Consider the following 24,339-nt stretch of genomic DNA (forward strand, 5'->3'; position numbering starts at 1 on the left):
TTATATATATATATATATATATATATATATATATATATTAGATGTACATATCATTAGGTCAGAGGCTTTATCCATTTACCACGTTTGAGCTGCCCACCTCATATCCTTGAATGTCTGAGCAAGTACGCCTGGCGTACAGCAGGAACGCCAGACCTCATCCCTTACTCACGAACACATCTACTCAACCTCGGAATCATTGAGTTTCCCCCCTGACTATTGTCACAAAGTCAGTCCAAATATCGTTTCAAATTTCAGTTCAAAACTGCCCTCTGTACTTTTTTCCCATGTGTTCAGCTCAGTGTCCAGTCCGAATACTGTCTATCTACTAGCTCAGATGGACATCCGTTTCAAAACCACCGTTTATATAGCGATACCATAGATTCTCGTTGTTGTACTCTATCTTCGTATTTCAATCAACACATCCGTCATTTGTGAATATTCAGCACACCTGGTTAGGAGTATGAGGTTATCGGAAAAATTCCCGTCGTCATTCCGTCCTATGAGTGGAATTGATCTATGTCAAAAGACCGAGAATCATCAGCAGGGCGCATCTTAGAAATCTCCAAGGCGATTGGAAGTCACAACCTTCTGGCTTATAGTGAGAGATTTAACCGTTCAGCTACGAGGGCTAATAAGTAATGTGTGCAGGTCATACTTACACCGGATATAGCGCCAAGAGTTGATCCTGTCAGTGAAGATCTGTGCCGAAAAGCTGAGAGGCATTGTATATCTACTTCATTCTCATTGGGAAGCATTATTAGGGCGTAGTTCGCGAGACATACACTACGAAATCTCGACCGAGTACACTAATTGGTACACATTCTTGTATGATAATAGCTGTTAGTTTAGCACACAGTCAGGTAACACTGAGACAGCCGTGCGCATCCACTAAATTGTCAAGTACATGCCATGACCATTTCGCATGATAGATGGTCGCTCAGGACCAACTGGAGGGTTTTTAATTAACATACCTCAACCTTGACAAGCTCTCCCTTGATGTCCACTGTATTTTCAACAGCTGTTTCATTTCTTGCGGTTGCGTTTTGACGTTTGACAATATACAAACGTGAATATTAGGTATGGAACAGCTGTGGATTTTTACTTGTCATCTCGCCAGTCGTTATAACTGAGTTTCTAATGTTACAAATGTAAGATGCTCGGTTATTTCATATGTCACACAATGAAAGACCGAATGTGGAGTTTCTTGAGCGTAACCAAATGAGGGCTGCGGACTACCATCCTACTATTGTTTTCAAAATGGCGCTGTGTTTTCATCCACTGCTGTTGACTTCGCCTGATTGAGGGAAAGATGGCATTGACCAATAAAAGCACTCTTCTTAAGTAACAGCAGATGTGACACAGGAAATAAAAGTGGCCGTTCATTGGGAATAGCAGATAAAGTGCGTATTGACTTCCCAAATACTTGCTTGCTATTTTGGATGAGATTTCGATAGAGCTGCTTGCAGGCTGCTTCTTTCAATTACCCGAAGAGAAACTCATTAGAGTTAAGGGAATTCGGCTAACAGCTTTTGTTTTTATTTAAGAGAGGTCGTTGAAGCACAGGAACTGAGCAAAGTGTACTGCGCCGAGTAAAAATTTTAGCTAATAAGTCTGTTATGATCTAAATGAACAAGCGAATGCTGGAAGCGTAACTTGAGGGCCCTCAAAAAGACCACGTGAATTTTAGCGATAGAAAATATAATCTGCGGAGGGTTGCTGATTGTCACTTTTTTATCCAGTTTTCTTCCAACATTTTGAGGAAATGAAATTTTAAATTGCTTTAGCAGATCATGTGCTTACATCTCTGCCTGTCGCTGAAAATTTCTACATGGGTGCGTCAAATTACAAAGCTACAATTGAGACGACGACCAATGTTCAGGAACAAACTGAGTTTCAGTCCATCGAAGAGAATATTTTCATGGAGGAAAATGCTGGTAGCTCAGGTAGGGTAGATGGTCGTTAACTTGTTCGCTGAGCTGGGCAATGTGATTGCAAAAGTTTCATCACCAATCGAGGTGATATCATCAGTGCGTTGTTGGGGAGCGTAGTTGTACGTAGCGGTGGCTTAGTGGTATGTAAAGCAAGATAGCTGTGTTCGTGGCAGGACTCTCATCTTAGGATCGGTTTTCTTGCTTGTGATGAACAACCAGTGGTAGCAGTCGTTGGTCGTATCACAAGGCAGGCGCAAATGGACCTTCAATATCAACAGTTTTCCTATATCTGCCTGTCTGTGAAGTTACATATTTTGTTGGTTTATTACGTACGGAATCGATGATTGCTCAAATCTTGCTGGAGTAGTTCTCCAAATCATCCATCTGTACAGACCTTTCGGTGCCTAACGCAGCAACAGTGAATATCGTGGCCTTGTAATTTCTGAACGTTTGCTCACTGAAGACCCATTCATTCATGCTTTCGTGGTAGATTTCCTCCGATGGAAACATGATCGTTGTGCGAGTTTCATCTTCCGTGGATAGTGCAACAAGCCGTCCATCAAGTATAAAGTTTATCTGAAACAAATGGCCCTCCTACTATGTGGTGTTCCCACGGCTTTCGCCTTCCTGCTACCCATTCGATGAGTGAAACAACTGTTTCTTCTTGGATTTGCATGTCATAATCAACATCCTCAAAGACAGCAACATCAGTGTTGGCACTGATGATTCACTGCCGTATAAGGTTTGTCTAGTGATTTATAGAATTATAATTTTATTGAAAACTCTAGAATGAAAAGAAGAGAAAAAGGGTGGGTGAGGGAGGGGACCTAGTGCTGGCATACGTCATGCATTCTGTGGTGTCTGCGCCTTAAACCGCTCAACCGAACAACGTGAAGGAAATTAACAGCACAAAAGCCACTAACGTTGATTAGCCGCCATTTCTTGCAACGTCTCCTGCCAATCAGAGACGGGGTAATAGGGACCTAATCCTGGAAGGCGCACAACACCAACAACACCCAAACTATTCGTGATCTCTTTCACGCCTTTCTGTCAAGTCATGTGCTGTCCACCTCGCGGTTTGCGCCATCCTGAAGGAGCCAAGGAGAACAACACTCGTCTCGGTAGACGGTGTTTCGGCATGCATGCCACATGACCGAGCCATCGTAGACGATGCTGCTGCATGTTTTCTGGGATTGAGGTGCCTGCAGCACAACCAAACACCCGTTTTTTAATCACCTAGTTACTAACACGCTGACGCCATCCAAAACCAGCCACACTTCTGAGGCATCGGTGGTCGAAAACCTGAAGACGCCTCACATCATCTGTCCGCAGAGGCCATGTCTCGCACCCATACAACAACATAACCCTTACTGTAGTCTGGTACACACGACCCTTAAGATCTAGTGAGTTGCCCTTTTGACGCCATAAGTGGCTACTTCCCCTCAGATCTGCATGTAGGATTGCAAAAAGTACCAAGCACCAAATCACCCTTGTTTTTGTTCACTGCCTTGTGCACTCGATGGAGGCGTAACTCTTTCATCAGGTCAACACAACAATGACATCTTCTTTTAAACGGTATCCTGAAGACGCGAAGATAATTCCAGGGCATTTTTTTTTAACATTTGTGGTGTTGAACGGATGGTTTATCAATTCTAGCAATGATTTTATATTTTTCTTCCCTTCACTGGTAGTCAGTCTTCAAATAAATTTTAAACCTTGTACGCTATTTCCATTATGGTATTTCTGAAAAAAAACAGATTAGAAACAGATTAGAAAAAACAGATTAGATTAGAGTAGTACGAAGTGTCCCGCTATGTTGGGCGAGAATGGAACGGAAATAATTTCGTGAAGTAGTGTTTGAAGTGATTCATACTCTTAGTCATCAGTAACTTATAATCGTTTCACCCTTACAATATGTATTCAAACGCTGGTGTTTTGTGAGATATACTTGCTTGCTGATCATGCAAGTGAGTATTTGACAGAAATCAGTCGTGACCGGTTTGATGAAAGATACGTCTGGTCAGTGAAATCCAGGGTAACACTAATGACAAAATGACACAACGTGTTGCACAGAATGATGGCCTGCAGTAGGTTTTCGGATGGCCGTACTACATATGTGCATGTTGATTGGTGTGTGATTCTCAAACTGCGTTGCAGTTAACACAGTTTTTGTTGGCGTGGCTCATCCGACCAACTGGTAACACAGAGCCTTTGGGGTGCATTAATTTCTGTCACTAATGTTGTGAAATGAGGTGGTTTGACTCCTATTGTCTCGATCAGTAAGATGTTCATTCATTAACATGTCCGTGCCATTGCTGCATTCATTGTGCACAGAATCCTCGTGGGACTGGATTCTGTCTATAAGTGAGTGCGCAGTACCTCGTGACAATGTTCCGAGATATGGGTAAATCGGAGGATCAAGAACCAAGCAACGATTTGTTTCATACAAACCGCAGTTGGCCTGTTCAACATGCCTTGGTAGTTATCTCCATAACTACGCGACGATCGGAAGCGATGTCTACATGCCGTTGGTTGGTCGAGAGAAGCTGAATTCAGGGATTTCCAGATAAAATTTCCCGAATAGCCAATTCTATGGAAAATCTGTACATACGAGTTTTCCTTTACCTTTGATTGCGCTTTATTGTAGTGTGTTTGAACAGTTTTCGTATGCAGGTCTGTTTGTGGCACTTTGGATGTTTACCACAGTAATGCAGCATTTCGTCTGTCTTAGTCGCCTTTGTCTGGACTTCTGTTTGTAGTTGTCCTAAAATTGGCGATCCCATTTGTGTTGCTCTCAGTTTCTTTTGCACTATTCTTCGGTTAGTGCGAATTCTGTGGAAATCGGTAGCACGTAGATGGTATCATATTTTGGAGATTCTTTTAGAATTCTACAGCTGTCCAGTAGTTCAGCAACAGTTAGCTACACATATTTGAGTTCCACGAATGTGAACAATGAGGTCGTATCGAATGATACCATAAGTTCTTCCCCTTAGTTTCATGTCTTTTAGTGGGACCAAAAGCCGCTTTGGGTTGCTAACTGATAACCGAGCTCTACCGGTACGAATCCCAGCTTGTTCCACAGTTCCTCTGAGAAGTTGTTTGCGAATGTTTCGGGAAGGGATGATGAGCAGTAGTGGTATTCCTTATTTATATGCCTTTGGGAATCGCTAGGGGTGAGCAATATTGGAATCACACACTCACCCCCCAGTATTCATCCTCTGTTGTGAGCCGTTGCATGACTTGAGGTTTTATAAGGTTTGTGTTGATTTTGTTGACGTCTTTTGTTTGATTGTGTTCCATACGATGAAATGTAGTTGCGTCCTCTAGTATGGTCTGTGCTTTGGTTAGTAGTGTGGTTTGTTTAGGATGAGTGTCAAGTATCGCTTATCGGCTAGTAGAATGAAGGTGGCTTATTCTTTGCCAGATTTTCTACCACAACCTTTTTTTTGGTGCAGAAACCATCAACCCTTCTATTGCATGGGCGACTGAAACGACGAATTTGCGAAGTTGTTATTAGTTATCCTCACTGAGCTCAATAGATTTCATCGCTGCCCCTAGAATGGCCAAATAATGCAGATGGACGCAAACGGAGATGAGCTCCTGTATGAGGACGTTCGTCCCGCCCGTGTGAGCCCGTCTGCTGGAGGCGTTTTCGACCGATAACTTGAAGGTGGCTATTCTTTGCCAAATTCTCTCCCCCAACCTTTTTTTTTGGTGCAGAAACCATCAACCCTTCTATTGCATGGGCGACTGAAACGACGAATTTGCGAAGTTGTTATTAGTTATCCTCACTGAGCTCAATAGATTTCATCGCTGCCCCTAGAATGGCCAAATAATGCAGATGGACGCAAACGGAGATGAGCTCCTGTATGAGGACGTTCGTCCCGCCCGTGTGAGCCCGTCTGCTGGAGGCGTTTTCGACCGATAACTTGATGCGTTTCCTTTCTTCTGAATTCCTAATCACTCTTGAAAATTTGTCTCCAATTTTGGCTTTCTTGTCTTCACTATTTAACCTGACTCTCTGTTCTACTGATGTACTGAGTTGCTGGAGAAGTTCTAGTCCTATTGTTTCTATTGAGGCCATTGAAATACTATCCGTTTGGCGTGCTGTCTTGTTAGCGTCTGAGTCTGTAGGTAACATGATGGTTGTCGGCTGGTAATGCTGCTTGGAGAACGCATTTTCATATGCATTCATAGAGGATGTTCAACTGTTATCGCGTAAAAGCTTGTCGGCAGGCTACGGTCTACCAAAGTAGAGCCATCTTGCCTGCACAATGCCAGAAGCTGTTGATGATGATCCGCATCTGAAAAATAACTATTACTCACTGCAATAATTGAAATGAGATGGCTTCTATATAATCAACGGATGCGTCGTTGTAGGTGGTTTGTGTCATTCGCTCAACGGATACAACACAATAATAAGCCTCCTTCTTGGGTGCATCCTTAAAGAATCGTTTTGCCCTACATCACTGCTGTGAAGACCTTCCATCAGAGGGACATCAGACGAATTGGAAGCATCCCGAACGCTTACGATTTCAGTCACTACGGGGTGTGATGCAGAGAAGACGCGACGGAATCGAGGTTCTCCTGTGTCCGTAGGTGCAGCGCTGAAGATCTGCCACCAACTTGAACACCGAACTCTATCTTACTAAGATGAGATGACCCTTCTTACTGCCATTTGAGAATATTTTTAGGTGACTTAACGATAGAAAGAGTAACAATTGTTCATCGGTGGCACCCTTATATTGCAAAAAAGCAACGACGAATAACATACGTCTAGGTTACTGAACCCACAAGGATCTAGTTGAAAAACCAGGATTTGGGTTGAACCAGGAATCATCTGGTTAGTGACATCTCTCCGTATCCATTAACTTATAAGGTGCTAAGTTCTTATTAAGCTTGCTTGATCGCGGCCTGGCTTTTGGCTGGAACAGTAGGTAAACTGTATATCCAGGCAACAAATTGTCGACTGATATCAAACGGTCTTCACAACTGAAGTCTATGTGGCATTGTAGCCCTTAGAAAAATATCACTTCAAACAAACCAGAATCTGACACAGCGAGAACATTTTTGTGCCTATCTTGTGTCTGGCGTTATTATACTCGTTGTAATTTTGTGAACATTAGACAAGATTTTTGCAGTAACCCTTTGGTTTTCTCCAGTTTTTCGCACTGATGTGTATTCCGCATGAGGGATGGATGTGCATAAACTACAACCAGTTTTCCTCATTCTCTTGTGGAGGTTACCAAAGCTGAACCTCATGTGTTGGCGTAAGGCAATGCAACCTGTTCGGTTTATAACCACACACAAACCAGTCCCACTCAGGTTGAATTAGGAGAACTGTCACGAGATTACTTGAAACTAGGGTAAATAAAATCAGCTGTAAGAAGTATCCAGGGTGTATCGGACTGCCGAGCGCCAAAGAAATACACGAGGGCAATGAAGGGCATATTTATTTCTCGGCAGGTCCCTGCATCCTGATGGAGCACCGCAAAACCTAGGCAGTCAAAACTCTCATGTTCCGGTCTACTACCATACCAAGACGGAATTTTCAAACAATTTCGTTATGTGAAAACGTTGTTGAGAGATGTCTAGAGTAACCAAGGGTACATGCCAATGACACATACGAAACCCATCTACACAATCAGGTGGACTCAGTAATTCGCAGCGAAATTACGTCAACGCGGTGTCTGCCTCATGAATATCACCGTCGTTCAAGAGGGCTGGGGTCGAGATTTTCGATTTAATCTACCGAAATTCAACACAGCTTCTGTGTTGAACCTGGAGCAGTATAATCCATACGACGCGTATCAAAATGATCTAAATTAGGAAACCGTTGTTTTGCTTCATTAGCTGCTAACTAAATGGTACACACGAGAATCGAAATTGAAGTGATTCGCCAAACTACTCAGTTGCCTACTGGTTTAATGCAGGTTGAAGTCAGTGTTATCTTCAACCGCCACACCGTTATGTGAACTCATAAAATTTTTCCTCTGTTTGATTGTGAATTCCCCAATGAAAACACCACTCAAACGTTTACGTAAAACTTGCTACAGTCCACTAGCTTGAGGCCATGGTTCTCAGCACCTACCCATCTTCGGTATTGAACATGCCATTTGGTTTGGTCTATAAATGAGAGTGTCTAGGATTCTTCTGCTTTATTTTTCGATTGCATAAAGAAAACATTTTTGGAATGTTCGTTGATGGAATTTATTTTTTTTAGACCAGATTGAATGTATTGAACTGGTGTTGGTCAATAATCATCAGGTTAGACAGATTGTTCGACACTCTTTGAAACTCCGAAAATTGTTTTCGTTTCCACCACATCCACTGTAATAGAATTTGCTGCAATCCCCTCTTGATTTGTTGAAGAAGTAGCGTACCATTCCACCATTACAAGTTCCAGATTTCTTTTGTAGACTGCAATACCCTGTGAAGGAAGAAGTATGAATATTGTGATAACTGGAAATAGTAACAAGTCGAAAGTGGTAAACACGACCATTACGTATCTTTTACACAAGGGTTTTGTTAGATATCCCGGACTTATGTTTACATTTCTACTCAGGCATTAAAGAAGCTGTCACCATTACATATTAAGTTCTGAAGGGGGTGGAGGAGGAGGGAAATGCCATATAGGACACTCCGTGACAGTCGATAGGGGCATTCGTATTGTAAGTATCTGTTTCACCTTTCTATTCACAGATCTGATAACCTCTGTATACGTTCACTTCTTAGTAAGCATGGGCCTATGTACTGCCCTAATCAAGCAAGCCACAGGAGAATGAACCAGCTGTGGAGGAAAGTCTGAAGTGAATGGTGAAAAAACCACCAATGAAAACCCTCGTACTTTGAAGCTTAGCCGCATTGCACCCTGGATTGTCTCTTATGGTTTACAACTCATAGGATGACGTCTCATTCAAGGAATAGATTCCACTCGCAAAAGTTGAAACTTCATGTCGGAGACATTAAATGTTCACAAGCAACATGCTGCGAATTACGGAACAACGACTTGAATGCTCAGTGATGGAGCTAGCGGCAACTGACCGAGTCCCTGTCTAATTTCGCGTTCACTTTAGCATCGGACTCAGAAAAACACAAAATGCAGTACACCAGACGTTCCTTACTTCTGTCTTATCTTGAGCAGAGGCGACTAGTACCATCGGTTGGACGTCACGAAGATTAGAGTCAAAGTTGTCTGAGCACCACACAATTGGAGTTGAGCAGTGGTGCAGTAACCTAGTTTCTATTCCAAATTTGCCTAATCAGGAGGACGTCAGTTTGTTTGCTACATTGCAGTAGACTGCATGGACATTCAACCCAAATTAACAAGCTCCACTCTGAGTGTCATACGACACAATGGCATCCATCAGACAAGTTCATCAGACGAATTTTCGACTCTCAATTTCTGCAAATTTTGAACAAAGTCAATGTTACATTTCTTCAGAGGCCGGCTAATAATTTGTTTATCAAACGTGCCCCACAGAATGCAGTGTTTGTCGGCACTTTTGGGCATAATTGAGTTTGAGAGCATCAGGGTTGAATCTCAACGTAATCTCGCCCAATTAAACCTTACTAAATATGTTATTTAATCTTGTTTAAGGTGAGCGGGGTGGCAGTCTGTTGGTACACCCGTAAGTCATTTTGCATAGGCCTTTCAGTCATTTGTTTGAAATATTTTCAGCAGGTTGGTACTGCTTCAACCGCTGTATCTCGAAACACTTCCGAATGGAAGCGCATAGGTTATCTACCAACACTGCACCCAAAATAGCAAGTGTGTGTTTCGGTTCAGTGAGTGGATAACAGTGAATACCGCCTTTGATTGTGTACTCCTAGTGTGCACATGACTGAGGTTTTTGGCTTAATCTGGTGAAATGTAAGAAACACTCTGTGTCGGTGAGTACCGTCTCTAGCGGCTTCCATGAGTGACTTCATAAGATTCTCCTAAAGACTGAATATTATTGCCTGGAAAACCGAATGGTTGGGGTCAGTAGCGAACGGCGTTGGAAACTGGGAAGGTCTAATGTTCACATCATGGGTCGGTTTTCACCAACTCAGGTGCGAACAAGTGAACGTTTTGGAATCACTGCGTATACGGAGCTTGCAGCGTGTGCCAGTCACAAGTAAGCAAAAATTATTTAAAGAACAAATGCGATTAATTGGAGGAACTGTTACCACATCATACAGAATTATCCAAAAGTTCTATGGACTAAAGAAGGCACAAGCACTGAACATTCTTCCAGCCATAACTATGGTTTAACGCACCACAGGATGCAGACATTTGTCAACATACTCCGGCTTCGTAAATCATCGTCATACTTATTTATGTAATCTTCGGTGTTAACAGCAGTTCTGTTCAAAGTGCCATTCCTTTGTTGATTAAGGAATATGAAATACATAAAAATTTCTTAAAGTTAACTTTCGTCCAACAGGAACCCTTGAGATCGACGTATATAAGTCTAAACACAATAAAATTTGACGTCGGGGTCCGAATAGGGAGTGGTTGCATAAAGTACTACCAGCGGTAATAAGATGTGTGTGTAAGCGGTAAAACTTACATTCGTAACACTGTACGGCTGTCGCAACGACTGTAAGGACAAAGATTATGCGATGCATCACTGACGAATCTCTAAATACTTGATCTTCAAAGGACCGAAGATTTTATACTCTGCGAAGTTTCGAGGGAAACGCGATTAATACGGTGTGTGTGTGTTTGATTCGTGGAGAAACACGAGGTATACGGTGCCAGGGTTCAGATATGCAAATTACAAACATCCAGGAATTTTCTGAACGAGGGCCGAACCACAAGGTTACATCGTATTCTTGATTGTTGACTTAATGCATTCGATCTTATCTAAATCGCATTTCATCAAGGGTCATCCTAAGTTACCGATCTTTCGTTCGAACTTCGCGAGTAAACTGAACGACGTGCCAGCCATGGTGCAAAATATCTGGCTTCCAGTTACCTGATACGGAGTTGAAGCTCAACGCGGTAATGGAAGTTATCAACAAGGATAACATATGGCAAATAAGATACTGCGATTCTGGAGAGGAACTGGCGTTCCGCCTGCCTTACTGCAGCCATTGTTGTTTACTGGGCCAAGAGAACGATAATTTCAGAATTCGTCGCGAAAATTAAGCCGCACTCTAACTTCCGAAGCATATGTTTTCTGTGATTGGTTTTCGTGGTCCGCATCTGTGTGTGTTTCGTATTGAAATGGGTCGCGGTCATTTATCCCAATTAGGATACCCAAGTGACATTTAGGTGAAGTTATGGATAGGACTATCTGAATATCGATGCATATCGATCCATCAGCATGGATCAGTTCCCTTCAAGCCCAGGCGTTGCTGTCCCTTGACTGCCATCTTCAACATGTTGAGGTTTCACAGCTGAATTTTTCGTCGTCATGGGAAGTTACAACTTTCGTATAAAGTCCAGCTAGGTATCAAGCAGTCACTAAAAATGACAAGTCGATGAATAATTTGTCTTTCAGAATGTAGAGCCAGTCGCCCTACTTAGTTGTTTAGTGATGATGCACGCTACGCATTAGACGTATATATTAATGCACCGACCGCTCTTTTGGCCCTGCGTTCAACTGCCCAACGAATTTTATTAGTAACTTCGATTTAGTGTGCATCCTTAGAGGGTGTAAATCTCTAGGTAGCATGTTTCGCTGGTCCCATCGATAGAAAGAGTAACAATTGTTCATCGGTGGCACCCTTATATTGCAAAAAAGCAACGACGAATAACATACGTCTAGGTTACTGAACCCACAAGGATCTAGTTGAAAAACCAGGATTTGGGTTGAACCAGGAATCATCTGGTTAGTGACATCTCTCCGTATCCATTAACTTATAAGGTGCTAAGTTCTTATTAAGCTTGCTTGATCGCGGCCTGGCTTTTGGCTGGAACAGTAGGTAAACTGTATATCCAGGCAACAAATTGTCGACTGATATCAAACGGTCTTCACAACTGAAGTCTATGTGGCATTGTAGCCCTTAGAAAAATATCACTTCAAACAAACCAGAATCTGACACAGCGAGAACATTTTTGTGCCTATCTTGTGTCTGGCGTTATTATACTCGTTGTAATTTTGTGAACATTAGACAAGATTTTTGCAGTAACCCTTTGGTTTTCTCCAGTTTTTCGCACTGATGTGTATTCCGCATGAGGGATGGATGTGCATAAACTACAACCAGTTTTCCTCATTCTCTTGTGGAGGTTACCAAAGCTGAACCTCATGTGTTGGCGTAAGGCAATGCAACCTGTTCGGTTTATAACCACACACAAACCAGTCCCACTCAGGTTGAATTAGGAGAACTGTCACGAGATTACTTGAAACTAGGGTAAATAAAATCAGCTGTAAGAAGTATCCAGGGTGTATCGGACTGCCGAGCGCCAAAGAAATACACGAGGGCAATGAAGGGCATATTTATTTCTCGGCAGGTCCCTGCATCCTGATGGAGCACCGCAAAACCTAGGCAGTCAAAACTCTCATGTTCCGGTCTACTACCATACCAAGACGGAATTTTCAAACAATTTCGTTATGTGAAAACGTTGTTGAGAGATGTCTAGAGTAACCAAGGGTACATGCCAATGACACATACGAAACCCATCTACACAATCAGGTGGACTCAGTAATTCGCAGCGAAATTACGTCAACGCGGTGTCTGCCTCATGAATATCACCGTCGTTCAAGAGGGCTGGGGTCGAGATTTTCGATTTAATCTACCGAAATTCAACACAGCTTCTGTGTTGAACCTGGAGCAGTATAATCCATACGACGCGTATCAAAATGATCTAAATTAGGAAACCGTTGTTTTGCTTCATTAGCTGCTAACTAAATGGTACACACGAGAATCGAAATTGAAGTGATTCGCCAAACTACTCAGTTGCCTACTGGTTTAATGCAGGTTGAAGTCAGTGTTATCTTCAACCGCCACACCGTTATGTGAACTCATAAAATTTTTCCTCTGTTTGATTGTGAATTCCCCAATGAAAACACCACTCAAACGTTTACGTAAAACTTGCTACAGTCCACTAGCTTGAGGCCATGGTTCTCAGCACCTACCCATCTTCGGTATTGAACATGCCATTTGGTTTGGTCTATAAATGAGAGTGTCTAGGATTCTTCTGCTTTATTTTTCGATTGCATAAAGAAAACATTTTTGGAATGTTCGTTGATGGAATTTATTTTTTTTAGACCAGATTGAATGTATTGAACTGGTGTTGGTCAATAATCATCAGGTTAGACAGATTGTTCGACACTCTTTGAAACTCCGAAAATTGTTTTCGTTTCCACCACATCCACTGTAATAGAATTTGCTGCAATCCCCTCTTGATTTGTTGAAGAAGTAGCGTACCATTCCACCATTACAAGTTCCAGATTTCTTTTGTAGACTGCAATACCCTGTGAAGGAAGAAGTATGAATATTGTGATAACTGGAAATAGTAACAAGTCGAAAGTGGTAAACACGACCATTACGTATCTTTTACACAAGGGTTTTGTTAGATATCCCGGACTTATGTTTACATTTCTACTCAGGCATTAAAGAAGCTGTCACCATTACATATTAAGTTCTGAAGGGGGTGGAGGAGGAGGGAAATGCCATATAGGACACTCCGTGACAGTCGATAGGGGCATTCGTATTGTAAGTATCTGTTTCACCTTTCCACTCACAGATCTGATAACCTCTGTATACGTTCACTTCTTAGTAAGCATGGGCCTATGTACTGCCCTAATCAAGCAAGCCACAGGAGAATGAACCAGCTGTGGAGGAAAGTCTGAAGTGAATGGTGAAAAAACCACCAATGAAAACCCTCGTACTTTGAAGCTTAGCCGCATTGCACCCTGGATTGTCTCTTATGGTTTACAACTCATAGGATGACGTCTCATTCAAGGAATAGATTCCACTCGCAAAAGTTGAAACTTCATGTCGGAGACATTAAATGTTCACAAGCAACATGCTGCGAATTACGGAACAACGACTTGAATGCTCAGTGATGGAGCTAGCGGGAACTGACCGAGTCCCTGTCTAATTTCGCGTTCACTTTAGCATCGGACTCAGAAAAACACAAAATGCAGTACACCAGACGTTCCTTACTTCTGTCTTATCTTGAGCAGAGGCGACTAGTACCATCGGTTGGACGTCACGAAGATTAGAGTCAAAGTTGTCTGAGCACCACACAATTGGAGTTGAGCAGTGGTGCAGTAACCTAGTTTCTATTCCAAATTTGCCTAATCAGGAGGACGTCAGTTTGTTTGCTACATTGCAGTAGACTGCATGGACATTCAACCCAAATTAACAAGCTCCACTCTGAGTGTCATACGACACAATGGCATCCATCAGACAAGTTCATCAGACGAATTTTCGACTCTCAATTTCTGCAAATTTTGAACAAAGTCAATGTTACATTTCTTCAGAGGCCGGCTAATAATTTGTTTATCAAACGTGCCCCACAGAATGCAGTGTTTGTCGGCACTTTTGGGCATAATTGAGTTTGAGAGCATCAGGGTTGAATCTCAACGTAATCTCGCCCAATTAAACCTTACTAAATATGTTATTTAATCTTGTTTAAGGTGAGCGGGGTGGCAGTCTGTTGGTACACCCGTAAGTCATTTTGCATAGGCCTTTCAGTCATTTGTTTGAAATATTTTCAGCAGGTTGGTACTGCTTCAACCGCTGTATCTCGAAACACTTCCGAATGGAAGCGCATAGGTTATCTACCAACACTGCACCCAAAATAGCAAGTGTGTGTTTCGGTTCAGTGAGTGGATAACAGTGAATACCGCCTTTGATTGTGTACTCCTAGTGTGCACATGACTGAGGTTTTTGGCTTAATCTGGTGAAATGTAAGAAACACTCTGTGTCGGTGAGTACCGTCTCTAGCGGCTTCCATGAGTGACTTCATAAGATTCTCCTAAAGACTGAATATTATTGCCTGGAAAACCGAATGGTTGGGGTCAGTAGCGAACGGCGTTGGAAACTGGGAAGGTCTAATGTGCACATCATGGGTCGGTTTTCACCAACTCAGGTGCGAACAAGTGAACGTTTTGGAATCACTGCGTATACGGAGCTTGCAGCGTGTGCCAGTCACAAGTAAGCAAAAATTATTTAAAGAACAAATGCGATTAATTGGAGGAACTGTTACCACATCATACAGAATTATCCAAAAGTTCTATGGACTAAAGAAGGCACAAGCACTGAACATTCTTCCAGCCATAACTATGGTTTAACGCACCACAGGATGCAGACATTTGTCAACATACTCCGGCTTCGTAAATCATCGTCATACTTATTTATGTAATCTTCGGTGTTAACAGCAGTTCTGTTCAAAGTGCCATTCCTTTGTTGATTAAGGAATATGAAATACATAAAAATTTCTTAAAGTTAACTTTCGTCCAACAGGAACCCTTGAGATCGACGTATATAAGTCTAAACACAATAAAATTTGACGTCGGGGTCCGAATAGGGAGTGGTTGCATAAAGTACTACCAGCGGTAATAAGATGTGTGTGTAAGCGGTAAAACTTACATTCGTAACACTGTACGGCTGTCGCAACGACTGTAAGGACAAAGATTATGCGATGCATCACTGACGAATCTCTAAATACTTGATCTTCAAAGGACCGAAGATTTTATACTCTGCGAAGTTTCGAGGGAAACGCGATTAATACGGTGTGTGTGTGTTTGATTCGTGGAGAAACACGAGGTATACGGTGCCAGGGTTCAGATATGCAAATTACAAACATCCAGGAATTTTCTGAACGAGGGCCGAACCACAAGGTTACATCGTATTCTTGATTGTTGACTTAATGCATTCGATCTTATCTAAATCGCATTTCATCAAGGGTCATCCTAAGTTACCGATCTTTCGTTCGAACTTCGCGAGTAAACTGAACGACGTGCCAGCCATGGTGCAAAATATCTGGCTTCCAGTTACCTGATACGGAGTTGAAGCTCAACGCGGTAATGGAAGTTATCAACAAGGATAACATATGGCAAATAAGATACTGCGATTCTGGAGAGGAACTGGCGTTCCGCCTGCCTTACTGCAGCCATTGTTGTTTACTGGGCCAAGAGAACGATAATTTCAGAATTCGTCGCGAAAATTAGGCCGCACTCTAACTTCCGAAGCATATGTTATCTGTGATTGGTTTTCGTGGTCCGCATCTGTGTGTGTTTCGTGTTGAAATGGGTCGCGGTCGTTTATCCCAATTAGAATACCCAAGTGATATTCAGGTGAAGTTATGGATAGGAATATCTGAATGTCGATGCCAGTTTTTATACTTTTTCGTCATAGGCCGCACATTTCCGTGAAATCAATCAGCATGGATCAGTTCCCTTCAAGCCCAGGCGTTGCTGTCCCTTGACTGCCATCTTCAACATGTTGAGGTTTCACAGCTGAATTTTTCGTCGTCATGGGAAGTTACAACTTTCGTATAAAGTCCAGCTAGGTATCAAGCAGTCACTAAAAATGACAAGTCGATGAATAATTTGTCTTTCAGAATGTAGAGCCAGTCGCCCTACTTAGTTGTTTAGTGATGATGCACGCTACGTATTAGACTTATTTCTTAATGCACCAACCGCCCTTTTGGTCCTGCGTTCAACTGTCCAACGAATTTTATTAGTAACTTCGATCTAGTGTGCATCCTTAGAGGGTGTAAATCTCTAGGTAGCATGTTTCGCTGGTCCCATAAATAGCCGCGTATGAAATGCAAAAGGCATATTTGACTTCAGGGAGCGTTGCCCCAAAGCTACAACGGTGGTGTTATTCACCGCACGTGGCACTCTCTACATTAGCTACATACTAAGTCCGATTCGGCGAATACGCTGCGGTCCGCAACAAAACTTGTATGATGCTGATTTCGTAATGATCACCTAAAGCCAGTGGAGACACAGGCCTTTTGGAATGATAAGTGGAATAAAATGTTTGTTCAGATGCGTTCAGCTGTCAAGACTGTTTGGTTAGGTTCCGACATAGAGGAAGAAGAGATCCACGGTTTTGAAATTATAATTTGAAATAAAGGAAACTATTTACAAGGTTGCTGAAAACCTTTCAACACCCCACAACCGGTTTTACCCTTCCTGGGACTCATCAGGTGGGCGCAGTCCCGAGTTTCCGTCAATCTTATGTTTTAATTGAACCCAACTTGGATCGATTTCGGCAACTACACTCATTTGAAAATCAATTTTGTTTTCACGGGAAACTCAAGTGAATCTCCCGTTTATGATGTTCTTCAATGTGCTGCACACAGGCCGTCTCATGATTCAGTCGCGGGCTGTTGAAGGATTTCGTATATTAGTGATTCCATTGTTATTCGGATGATCCCTCAGCTCAGCTCTCTTAACACGCAAACCACTGACGTATAATCTGGTGTCTACGTGGGAAATAAGTTTGGCATTGATTTAAGGAATTGGTCTACCTGATGTGCCACAGGAACGGGAAGACGCGTAGTGAACCGTCGGTGAGTTTTTGCAACATTGTACATGAAACCGCATCTAGGTAGAATGCATCCTAATTTTTTAAAAGCCCACGTGACTTTGAAATATAGGTGTCTTTGTGGGGTGGTTTCTTAAACAGAACCGCGTTAGGCTTTAATTTGTCACCCGAAATGCGTGAGGGACTACACACGAAATGCGACTACGAACAAGTTAGCTTACTCAAAGAAGGTATAATGTGGGTCCAGGCTGCAAATTTTGTGCCTTACTGTGTGCATAGCATCAAGATTTTAACAGTGCTTCAATGAAAGTTATATTGAAAATGGAGTTAGACTGAAAAAAACATTCTTACTCAAAATTTACTGAACAGTGATGCGGTTGTAGACAGTCGCAGCAGGTGGGGAGGCGCTGAGTTCAAGGTTGCGTATGAAGCGGCTACTGGAACAGTGGACCATCAGCTACAAGCCTCACCGCACAAGGGATTTCAAGCAGTTACTCAAAGTCCGTGAGTAGTAAAGACAATTGAAAATTATATTGGAGACACAATTATCTCCTGTGTCCAGGTTTCCGCAGCGAGAACTGAAGAACATAGAGCTGAGATTCGCACCTGTAGAAGGGTTTTACGGCGAAGGAATCTCAGATATTAGATCTAATGTCAATCACCACTGCTCATTGATTTTTTGGACGCTAACTTGCCCTTTTCATCAACGATGCTCGTTTTATGGAGACTCGATCCGAGTGATATCACTTGCATTTAAGTATGCGGATATCAAGTACCTGATAACATGTATGATTATAAGTCGAGTATCAAAATTTATTTTGGATCACAGCACAGAAATGATTTCACACGGAAATTAAAGTCCTATTTGTGTTGATATCGGCACTCAGCGAGTCAGTCACAGTTTTCGGTTGGTATCATACACTGATGCACAAAAATCTCACCAAGATAATGTTACCGGGTGAATCTTCTTCTTCTTGGGTGTGCACGGTAGACACAAAGGCTTCACCTGTCGATAACCCGGATGCCTCAGTAATTTGGCTCGTAATTATTTTACTTAGAGTTCCTATGCACTGTTCATTGTTCACCAGACCTTGTCAACGTGCAAAACCTCGGGAAACGGAAAGTTTGAGGTTTTTAAAGACGTTATGTTTTGGACGTCTACGGATTTCGGAAGAAGTGGGTTGGCCCCATATCACTTGGTAAAATAATTTTCTTATATCTGTTTACGTCTACCGCTTTTCAGGTAGTGTTGAATCGAAGAGGTATTTTAGGCTCAATTTAGGCTTTCCCATATCAAGATCAATAAAGTCACAGGGAAATAATAGGATACGTATACTTAGGGTCCGTGTACACTATGCCGATACACTGAATTTACTTGATAAACTAAAATTTGCATTCCTGCTAGGTTAAGAATACTCCGTAATTTCATGAAAATCACTCAGAGACCTTTAGAAGCAAACCAGCCTGATAAATCAGACTCCATCCGCACCAGATGAATTGTAGAAAAACACAGAAGTAATAGATACTTGGTAAGTGCGTATTATGGAGGCAGTTTAATTCACACTAGCGGGCTCTATATACACGGGCCTTTGGACTGAAATGAAGCACATCAGGGAGTCAGTCAAGGTGAGAGGGAGCACTTGCCGTTCACCTGGTGGGACTAGATGCAACAGTAACTCATTATGGCACTGGAAAGAAAGGCAACACTGGTGACTGCTTATATTCCCCCCTCAGTGATTCCGGTCCAGCAGACCAGAGGAACCAGGTAACCAAGCCGAAATGGCGCGCACAGAAACAGAAAACAGGCCGTCCTCATCACACGGACATTCTGGGTTTACTTTTCCGCGATTATCAGTAATTGGAATCGCGGGCAACAGAGACAAATAGGTCAACTGGCAATAGAAGTGGCGTTGTTTGCAGCTTCATTGAAGCGCAAATAAATCAATGCCCAACGTGTGTAAGAATTCCACTATTGATTTATCAAAAGTTTTGTTGCTATAATCTCCAGATGCAATGATTCACCACGTATTTAGAGGTGAATTGACGTTCATTGACGGTAACTCAAATAATGGCGTGAGAATTTCGCAAGAGCAGCAGCAGCAGACCATTCATTGTGACCCTGGATATCAATGATGATAGCAAACATTAAGTAAAACATAGATTCTGAATATAACGCGTATAGCCAGTCAGTATTATGTCACCAACATATTTGTAGTTTCCAGTAAACAGGTATTTTTCAGTCATGACTCTATTGGGATGGCCTAAATTGATTGTCTGTTGCCTAATCAACGAAATTTGCCGTTGATCACTCTTATCCCTGCCTGGGGAACTTTTATCCATTGGATCACGTATGATCTTGCTAAATAATGAGTCCTACTGGTGTAAGGGTTGATACTACTGATGAAGCATGTGAGTAGCATGTTGTTTCTCGTAAATACGCTTCGAGGCTATTGAAAGTGAGCTTTATTACGGGATTCATGGAATTCATTCGTAGCATTTGTTTACATTTGCGTGATAGTCAATGATTATCCAGGAATGTTTGAGAAGACGCATTCGAGAAGCAGACAAATGCCCAGTTTTTATAAACAAGATGCATATGGAAGTTTTGCTTTCCCGTCCAGTAGTCTATAACTCATCAGTTGATGTTTTCTAATGAATAACTCCGCATCGAAGACCTTCTTCCCTTCATTTGGTGCCGTGTCCAGGATAAGAATGGGGAATGGCCACAACCCTTTGAGGATGGGGATGTTCGGACCTACCTGGAGGTCTTCAAGGACCCGATGCTGAAGATGTGGCATGCCTGACCATTGGAAGAATCAGTGCCCTCGTACCCGATCACTTGTACAACCCGTGCTCGAGGAATATTATGAACTTTTTACCGGCGATGAAGATCTATCTAGCTTCTGTCCGCGGACTGAATACGAAATTCCACTCTCGTCCGGATGCTTTCTACCTTAAGGCCTCCGTCCGTTGCCGCTCCATCTACGAAGGGAGGTACATAAACAAATCTGAAAGATGTTAAAAATGGCATAATCGAGGAAGCCAATAGTGCTTGAAAGGAAGGCGAACGGAAAAGACAGGTTTTGCATGGAATTCCGGCGTTTGAATGAGCTCACCGTAAGTCGGGTGATAGCCGTCCCTTCGGTTGCGGAGATTTTCGAGTCCCTCCAGCATTCCCGATATTTCACTGTGTTCGTCTTGCGTTCCGGATTATGGCAACTGCCAACGAAGGCAAACGACCAGGGGAAAACGGTATTCACGGTTGGCGATACCCAATATCAATTCAGACGGATGCCGTTGGGTTGTGTGTAGGACCATTTACATTCTGGCGCTGGATGCTTCGTCTGACGAAAGGGCACCAGAATGTTGCCGTGTACGGAGACAATATCGCTGTGTACAGCAATTTGGAACCAGAGCACGCAGCTCACTTGAAGACCGTATTGAAGCGCATCCGAGAGAGTGAACTGCGGATAAATGAATCCATGACACAGCTCGCTCGGAGTTCGGTGACACTACTGGGGCATAAAGTGGTTCACGGAAAAGTTAGCCCACTGCCGGAAAAATTGGTAAAGATAGAGAACTGTGCTGTTCTCAATTCAAAACGGTCTCTACAGCAGTTTCTTGGATGAGCAACATACTACAGCAAGTTTATCAAGGATTTCAACGAGATTGCTGCTCCACTGTATGACTTGCTAGGTCGAAATCGGAAATCTGAATGGATCCGAGAAGCACATGAAGCTTTTGAGCTTGTCAAAGCGTGGATGCTGGATCAGCAATGGACCCTCAAACTGCCCAGGGTCGTAGAGATGTACAGACACCAGTGATCGTGGTATCCCTGCAGTCCAAAATCAGGGGACTGGAGGTGTCGAAATAATAACCGAACGATCAAGGAGTGGCTGGCGGCCAAAGGAGGTGATTGGGAAGTCAACCTGCCAATGATGTTACTAGCTCATCGTGCTTCCATGCAGTCAACCACAGGTAAGTCTTCGTTCATGCTGATGTACTGTCAACATCCGCGCCTTCCGTTTGACCAGGAAATTGGGTTTTGGCCTGTTATGTGCTTGTCCCCGGAGGAGCTAAAGAAAGAAGTTAGAAAAGCTTGAGAAGACTTGACCGCCGTTGACGAGAGGACTTGGTAGAAAACGTCATGCATGAATGCGCGACCATTCCTCATAGGCGTGAAGGTCATCAGAATCCTGGTAGGAGTGGACTGGGGTCGTGGAAGCTGGGCGGTCGATGGCAAAGTCCGTCTGTCATCACCGGGAGAACATCTATACAGTTCAAGACGGTGTGGATCAAAAAGAGTAAGTGCGACTCAGCTACGTAACTGGCATGATACACCCGTAGAGCGGCCAAATAGACCAGCTGCTGGGGTCAACCTAACGGAGGTGAATGATAATCGGTGGCATGCGAATGACCTTTAAAATCCACTCCGCGTCTATCGAAGAGTGATATTTATTACGGACGTGGTGAAATGCTTCGTAGCATTCGTTTACATTTGAGTGATAGTCAATGATTATCCAGGATTGTTTGGGAAGACGCGTTCGAGAAGCAGAAAAATGCTCAGTTTTTATGAACAAGATGCATATAGGAGTTTTGCTTCCCCATCCAATAGTCTGTAACTAATCAGTTGATGTTTTCTAATAAATGGTTTCGCATCGAAGGGTTTCTACTTTTCACTGGCATTCTGTTGCACTGTGTGGATTGGTTACTAGCAAGTCTGTGAATTGGGTTCAATTCCCCGTATCGAATGAGTGAATTTGTTCTCCACAATTCCTCTCTCCCCGTTACAGACATGAACATGTAAGAATCTCCACGTTTTCTAAAGTGACTTTGTGAATTCTGGATCTCTGTGTAATTATGGACATTTGGTGCTGTCTTCTGATGACGGCCACAATTTCGTATATTCGCACTGCGTCCTTGTCCCTTTTTGCCCAACGGTGCATTCGGTGCATCAATTGCATTTTGATTTTTACCTTTCCATAAAGCCTAGAACGTGCTTACAACATTTTTTCACAAATGGGAATCAGCAACAGTACACATCTCACGAAACTCGGAGAGTTTCGGACCCGGTTCTTTCAGACCAGTACTTGAACACTCATCTTTTCGGCCACGCGCGGATGAATAGCACAGTGATCAGTTCTTACGTGTTTCGCTCGAGTTTTGATCTTTAGCGCTGCCCTTCTTCCTTTAATCCGAGTCTCTAAACCTAGCATCCGGTTCAGGCGATTCTATGATCCTATGTAGTAGATGCGGTCTTGTTGTGTAGATATGTTACTTGATGCAGGAGAGGAGGGTCTTTTTACTGGTTTGCTTATGCTGTTAATATGAATCGGGAGACGTTTACATCTTTCTCATTGCAACCAGGATGCAGTTCCACACTTAACAACTAACACGCGTCTTTGCTCAGTATGCAAAATTATCTAAGTGCCATCGTCCCAACTAATGGACGGTATTGCGGAGTGCCTTAACGAATCCTTGTACGGAGTTTTTTATAGAAGCTGGAATTGAATTTTCACACAGAATCCCTCACTGTAGGGAATCTCATATCATGCGGACCATTCGACGACGAATACCTACCGTAGATGAACGGTTTGGGGCCTTTTTCAGAACTCGTTGTATAAATCCCCGCAATGTGACAAATCACTATACCGTGTTGGCAAAGTAGTATAACTGAATCTCCAATCCGGAAAATCCTGTTCTTTTGAATTTTTGAGCTTTTTCCAGTCTAATTGTTTTCCGCTTTCATGCGTGGTATTGCTTGTCTCTGACAGTTCGATTAATCGAGATACGTCATCGGCCTTCGGTTCTCTTTTTTCTCGCATCTGCTGTGGTTGGTCATTGAGAACGTGGAGAACTTCCTGTTACTCTGACACTGTTAGTTTTGTTGAACGTGGATCTGGACCACCCTGACAGTTTTAAATTTGTGAGAAATAAACGACGGTTATGGACAGCATGTATGCGAAGACATCATCATCATCATCGATAACATAACATCAGTGTTCAACACCGATTCATCACTACCGTACGGGTAGAAATCCTATCTGTGATATCTCGCATACCGCGATCGGTTACACCGGGCTCTAAATCACTGAGGATTTAATAATGATATCCTTTCCAGACGAAAACAAACTTTTCCAGACAGAAATGCTGCGGAATGTCATATATTGATGGTAAGCACTGGCTAGGATGAAATCGGATTCACACTGTAGTCATAAATCGACGCTATTATTTTAGCCCGATTCGCAAGGAAATTTTGCCTGTCGCACACGCTGTGAGTGCTTAGACATGGCAAACTGGGGCTTGTGGAACAAGCTGAATCATCCAACCCATCATTTCTAATTCACCAGTTAAGGACATCTTTACATAGTGCTGTATCTTTATCAGAACCTCTAGACATGAAATACTCCGGGGGATCGAACGGTTTCCTGAGTGTCCAGTTTTCCGTAATGTTAACGTTTCACCAGGTCTGATATTCAAAATACGTTGAAGATTTTTCTCCTTCGAATATTTGCAATATACTGATCACACTTCGTAGCAATTAGGCGTAAATCCTTATCACAGTCGTTAGCAGTACGATCTGCGACGATAACCCAAATGGGCTTGCCAAGTGCAGCAGAATGAATGATGTTCTACGCATCCTATAGCAGACAGAACACTGCCAATGATCTACACAGTGTTGGTGACATCAACTACTTGGGCCGGTTGTGAAGCTTGGCCTCCGTGGAGAAAAATGATTCGCATCAGGCAATAGCTTTGTCGTAACTGCTGAGGAAAATACCAATCATACTTCTGTTAAACGTGAAGCGTCTGAAATAACAGCAATAGGGTCAATGTTTATTGTCAGTACATATTCTTATAGGTTAATTTCGTTTCTATCTTCGGACGAAATGAGGCTATACACTTCTTCTAGTTTATGTGGTTTAGAACTGCCAGCTAGAAAGTCACGGTGAATTACCATTAGTCG

General features: G+C 42.7%; 2 protein-coding genes across 2 annotated transcripts in view; one reads left to right on the top strand and one right to left on the bottom strand.

The window, feature by feature from the left end:
- T265_14424 (hypothetical protein) overlaps window positions 1–5,231 on the bottom strand; it is a gene marked incomplete at both ends in the record, with an annotated part of 17,715 nt that extends 12,484 nt beyond the window's left edge. The window contains one exon of the mRNA XM_009173553.1: window positions 5,133–5,231. Within this exon, the coding sequence (XP_009171817.1) occupies window positions 5,133–5,231 (99 nt within the window). The remainder of the gene's footprint in view (window positions 1–5,132) is intronic.
- Window positions 1–20,176, top strand: part of T265_07896 (hypothetical protein) — a gene marked incomplete at both ends in the record, with an annotated part of 33,230 nt that extends 13,054 nt beyond the window's left edge. Inside the window, one exon of the mRNA XM_009173552.1 lies at window positions 20,078–20,176. Coding sequence (XP_009171816.1) covers window positions 20,078–20,176 — 99 coding nt within the window. The remainder of the gene's footprint in view (window positions 1–20,077) is intronic.
- Window positions 20,177–24,339: the final 4,163 nt, after the last annotated feature.

This window comes from Opisthorchis viverrini (assembly GCF_000715545.1).
Source record: "Opisthorchis viverrini unplaced genomic scaffold opera_v5_195, whole genome shotgun sequence".
Lineage (NCBI taxonomy): Eukaryota > Metazoa > Platyhelminthes > Trematoda > Opisthorchiida > Opisthorchiidae > Opisthorchis > Opisthorchis viverrini.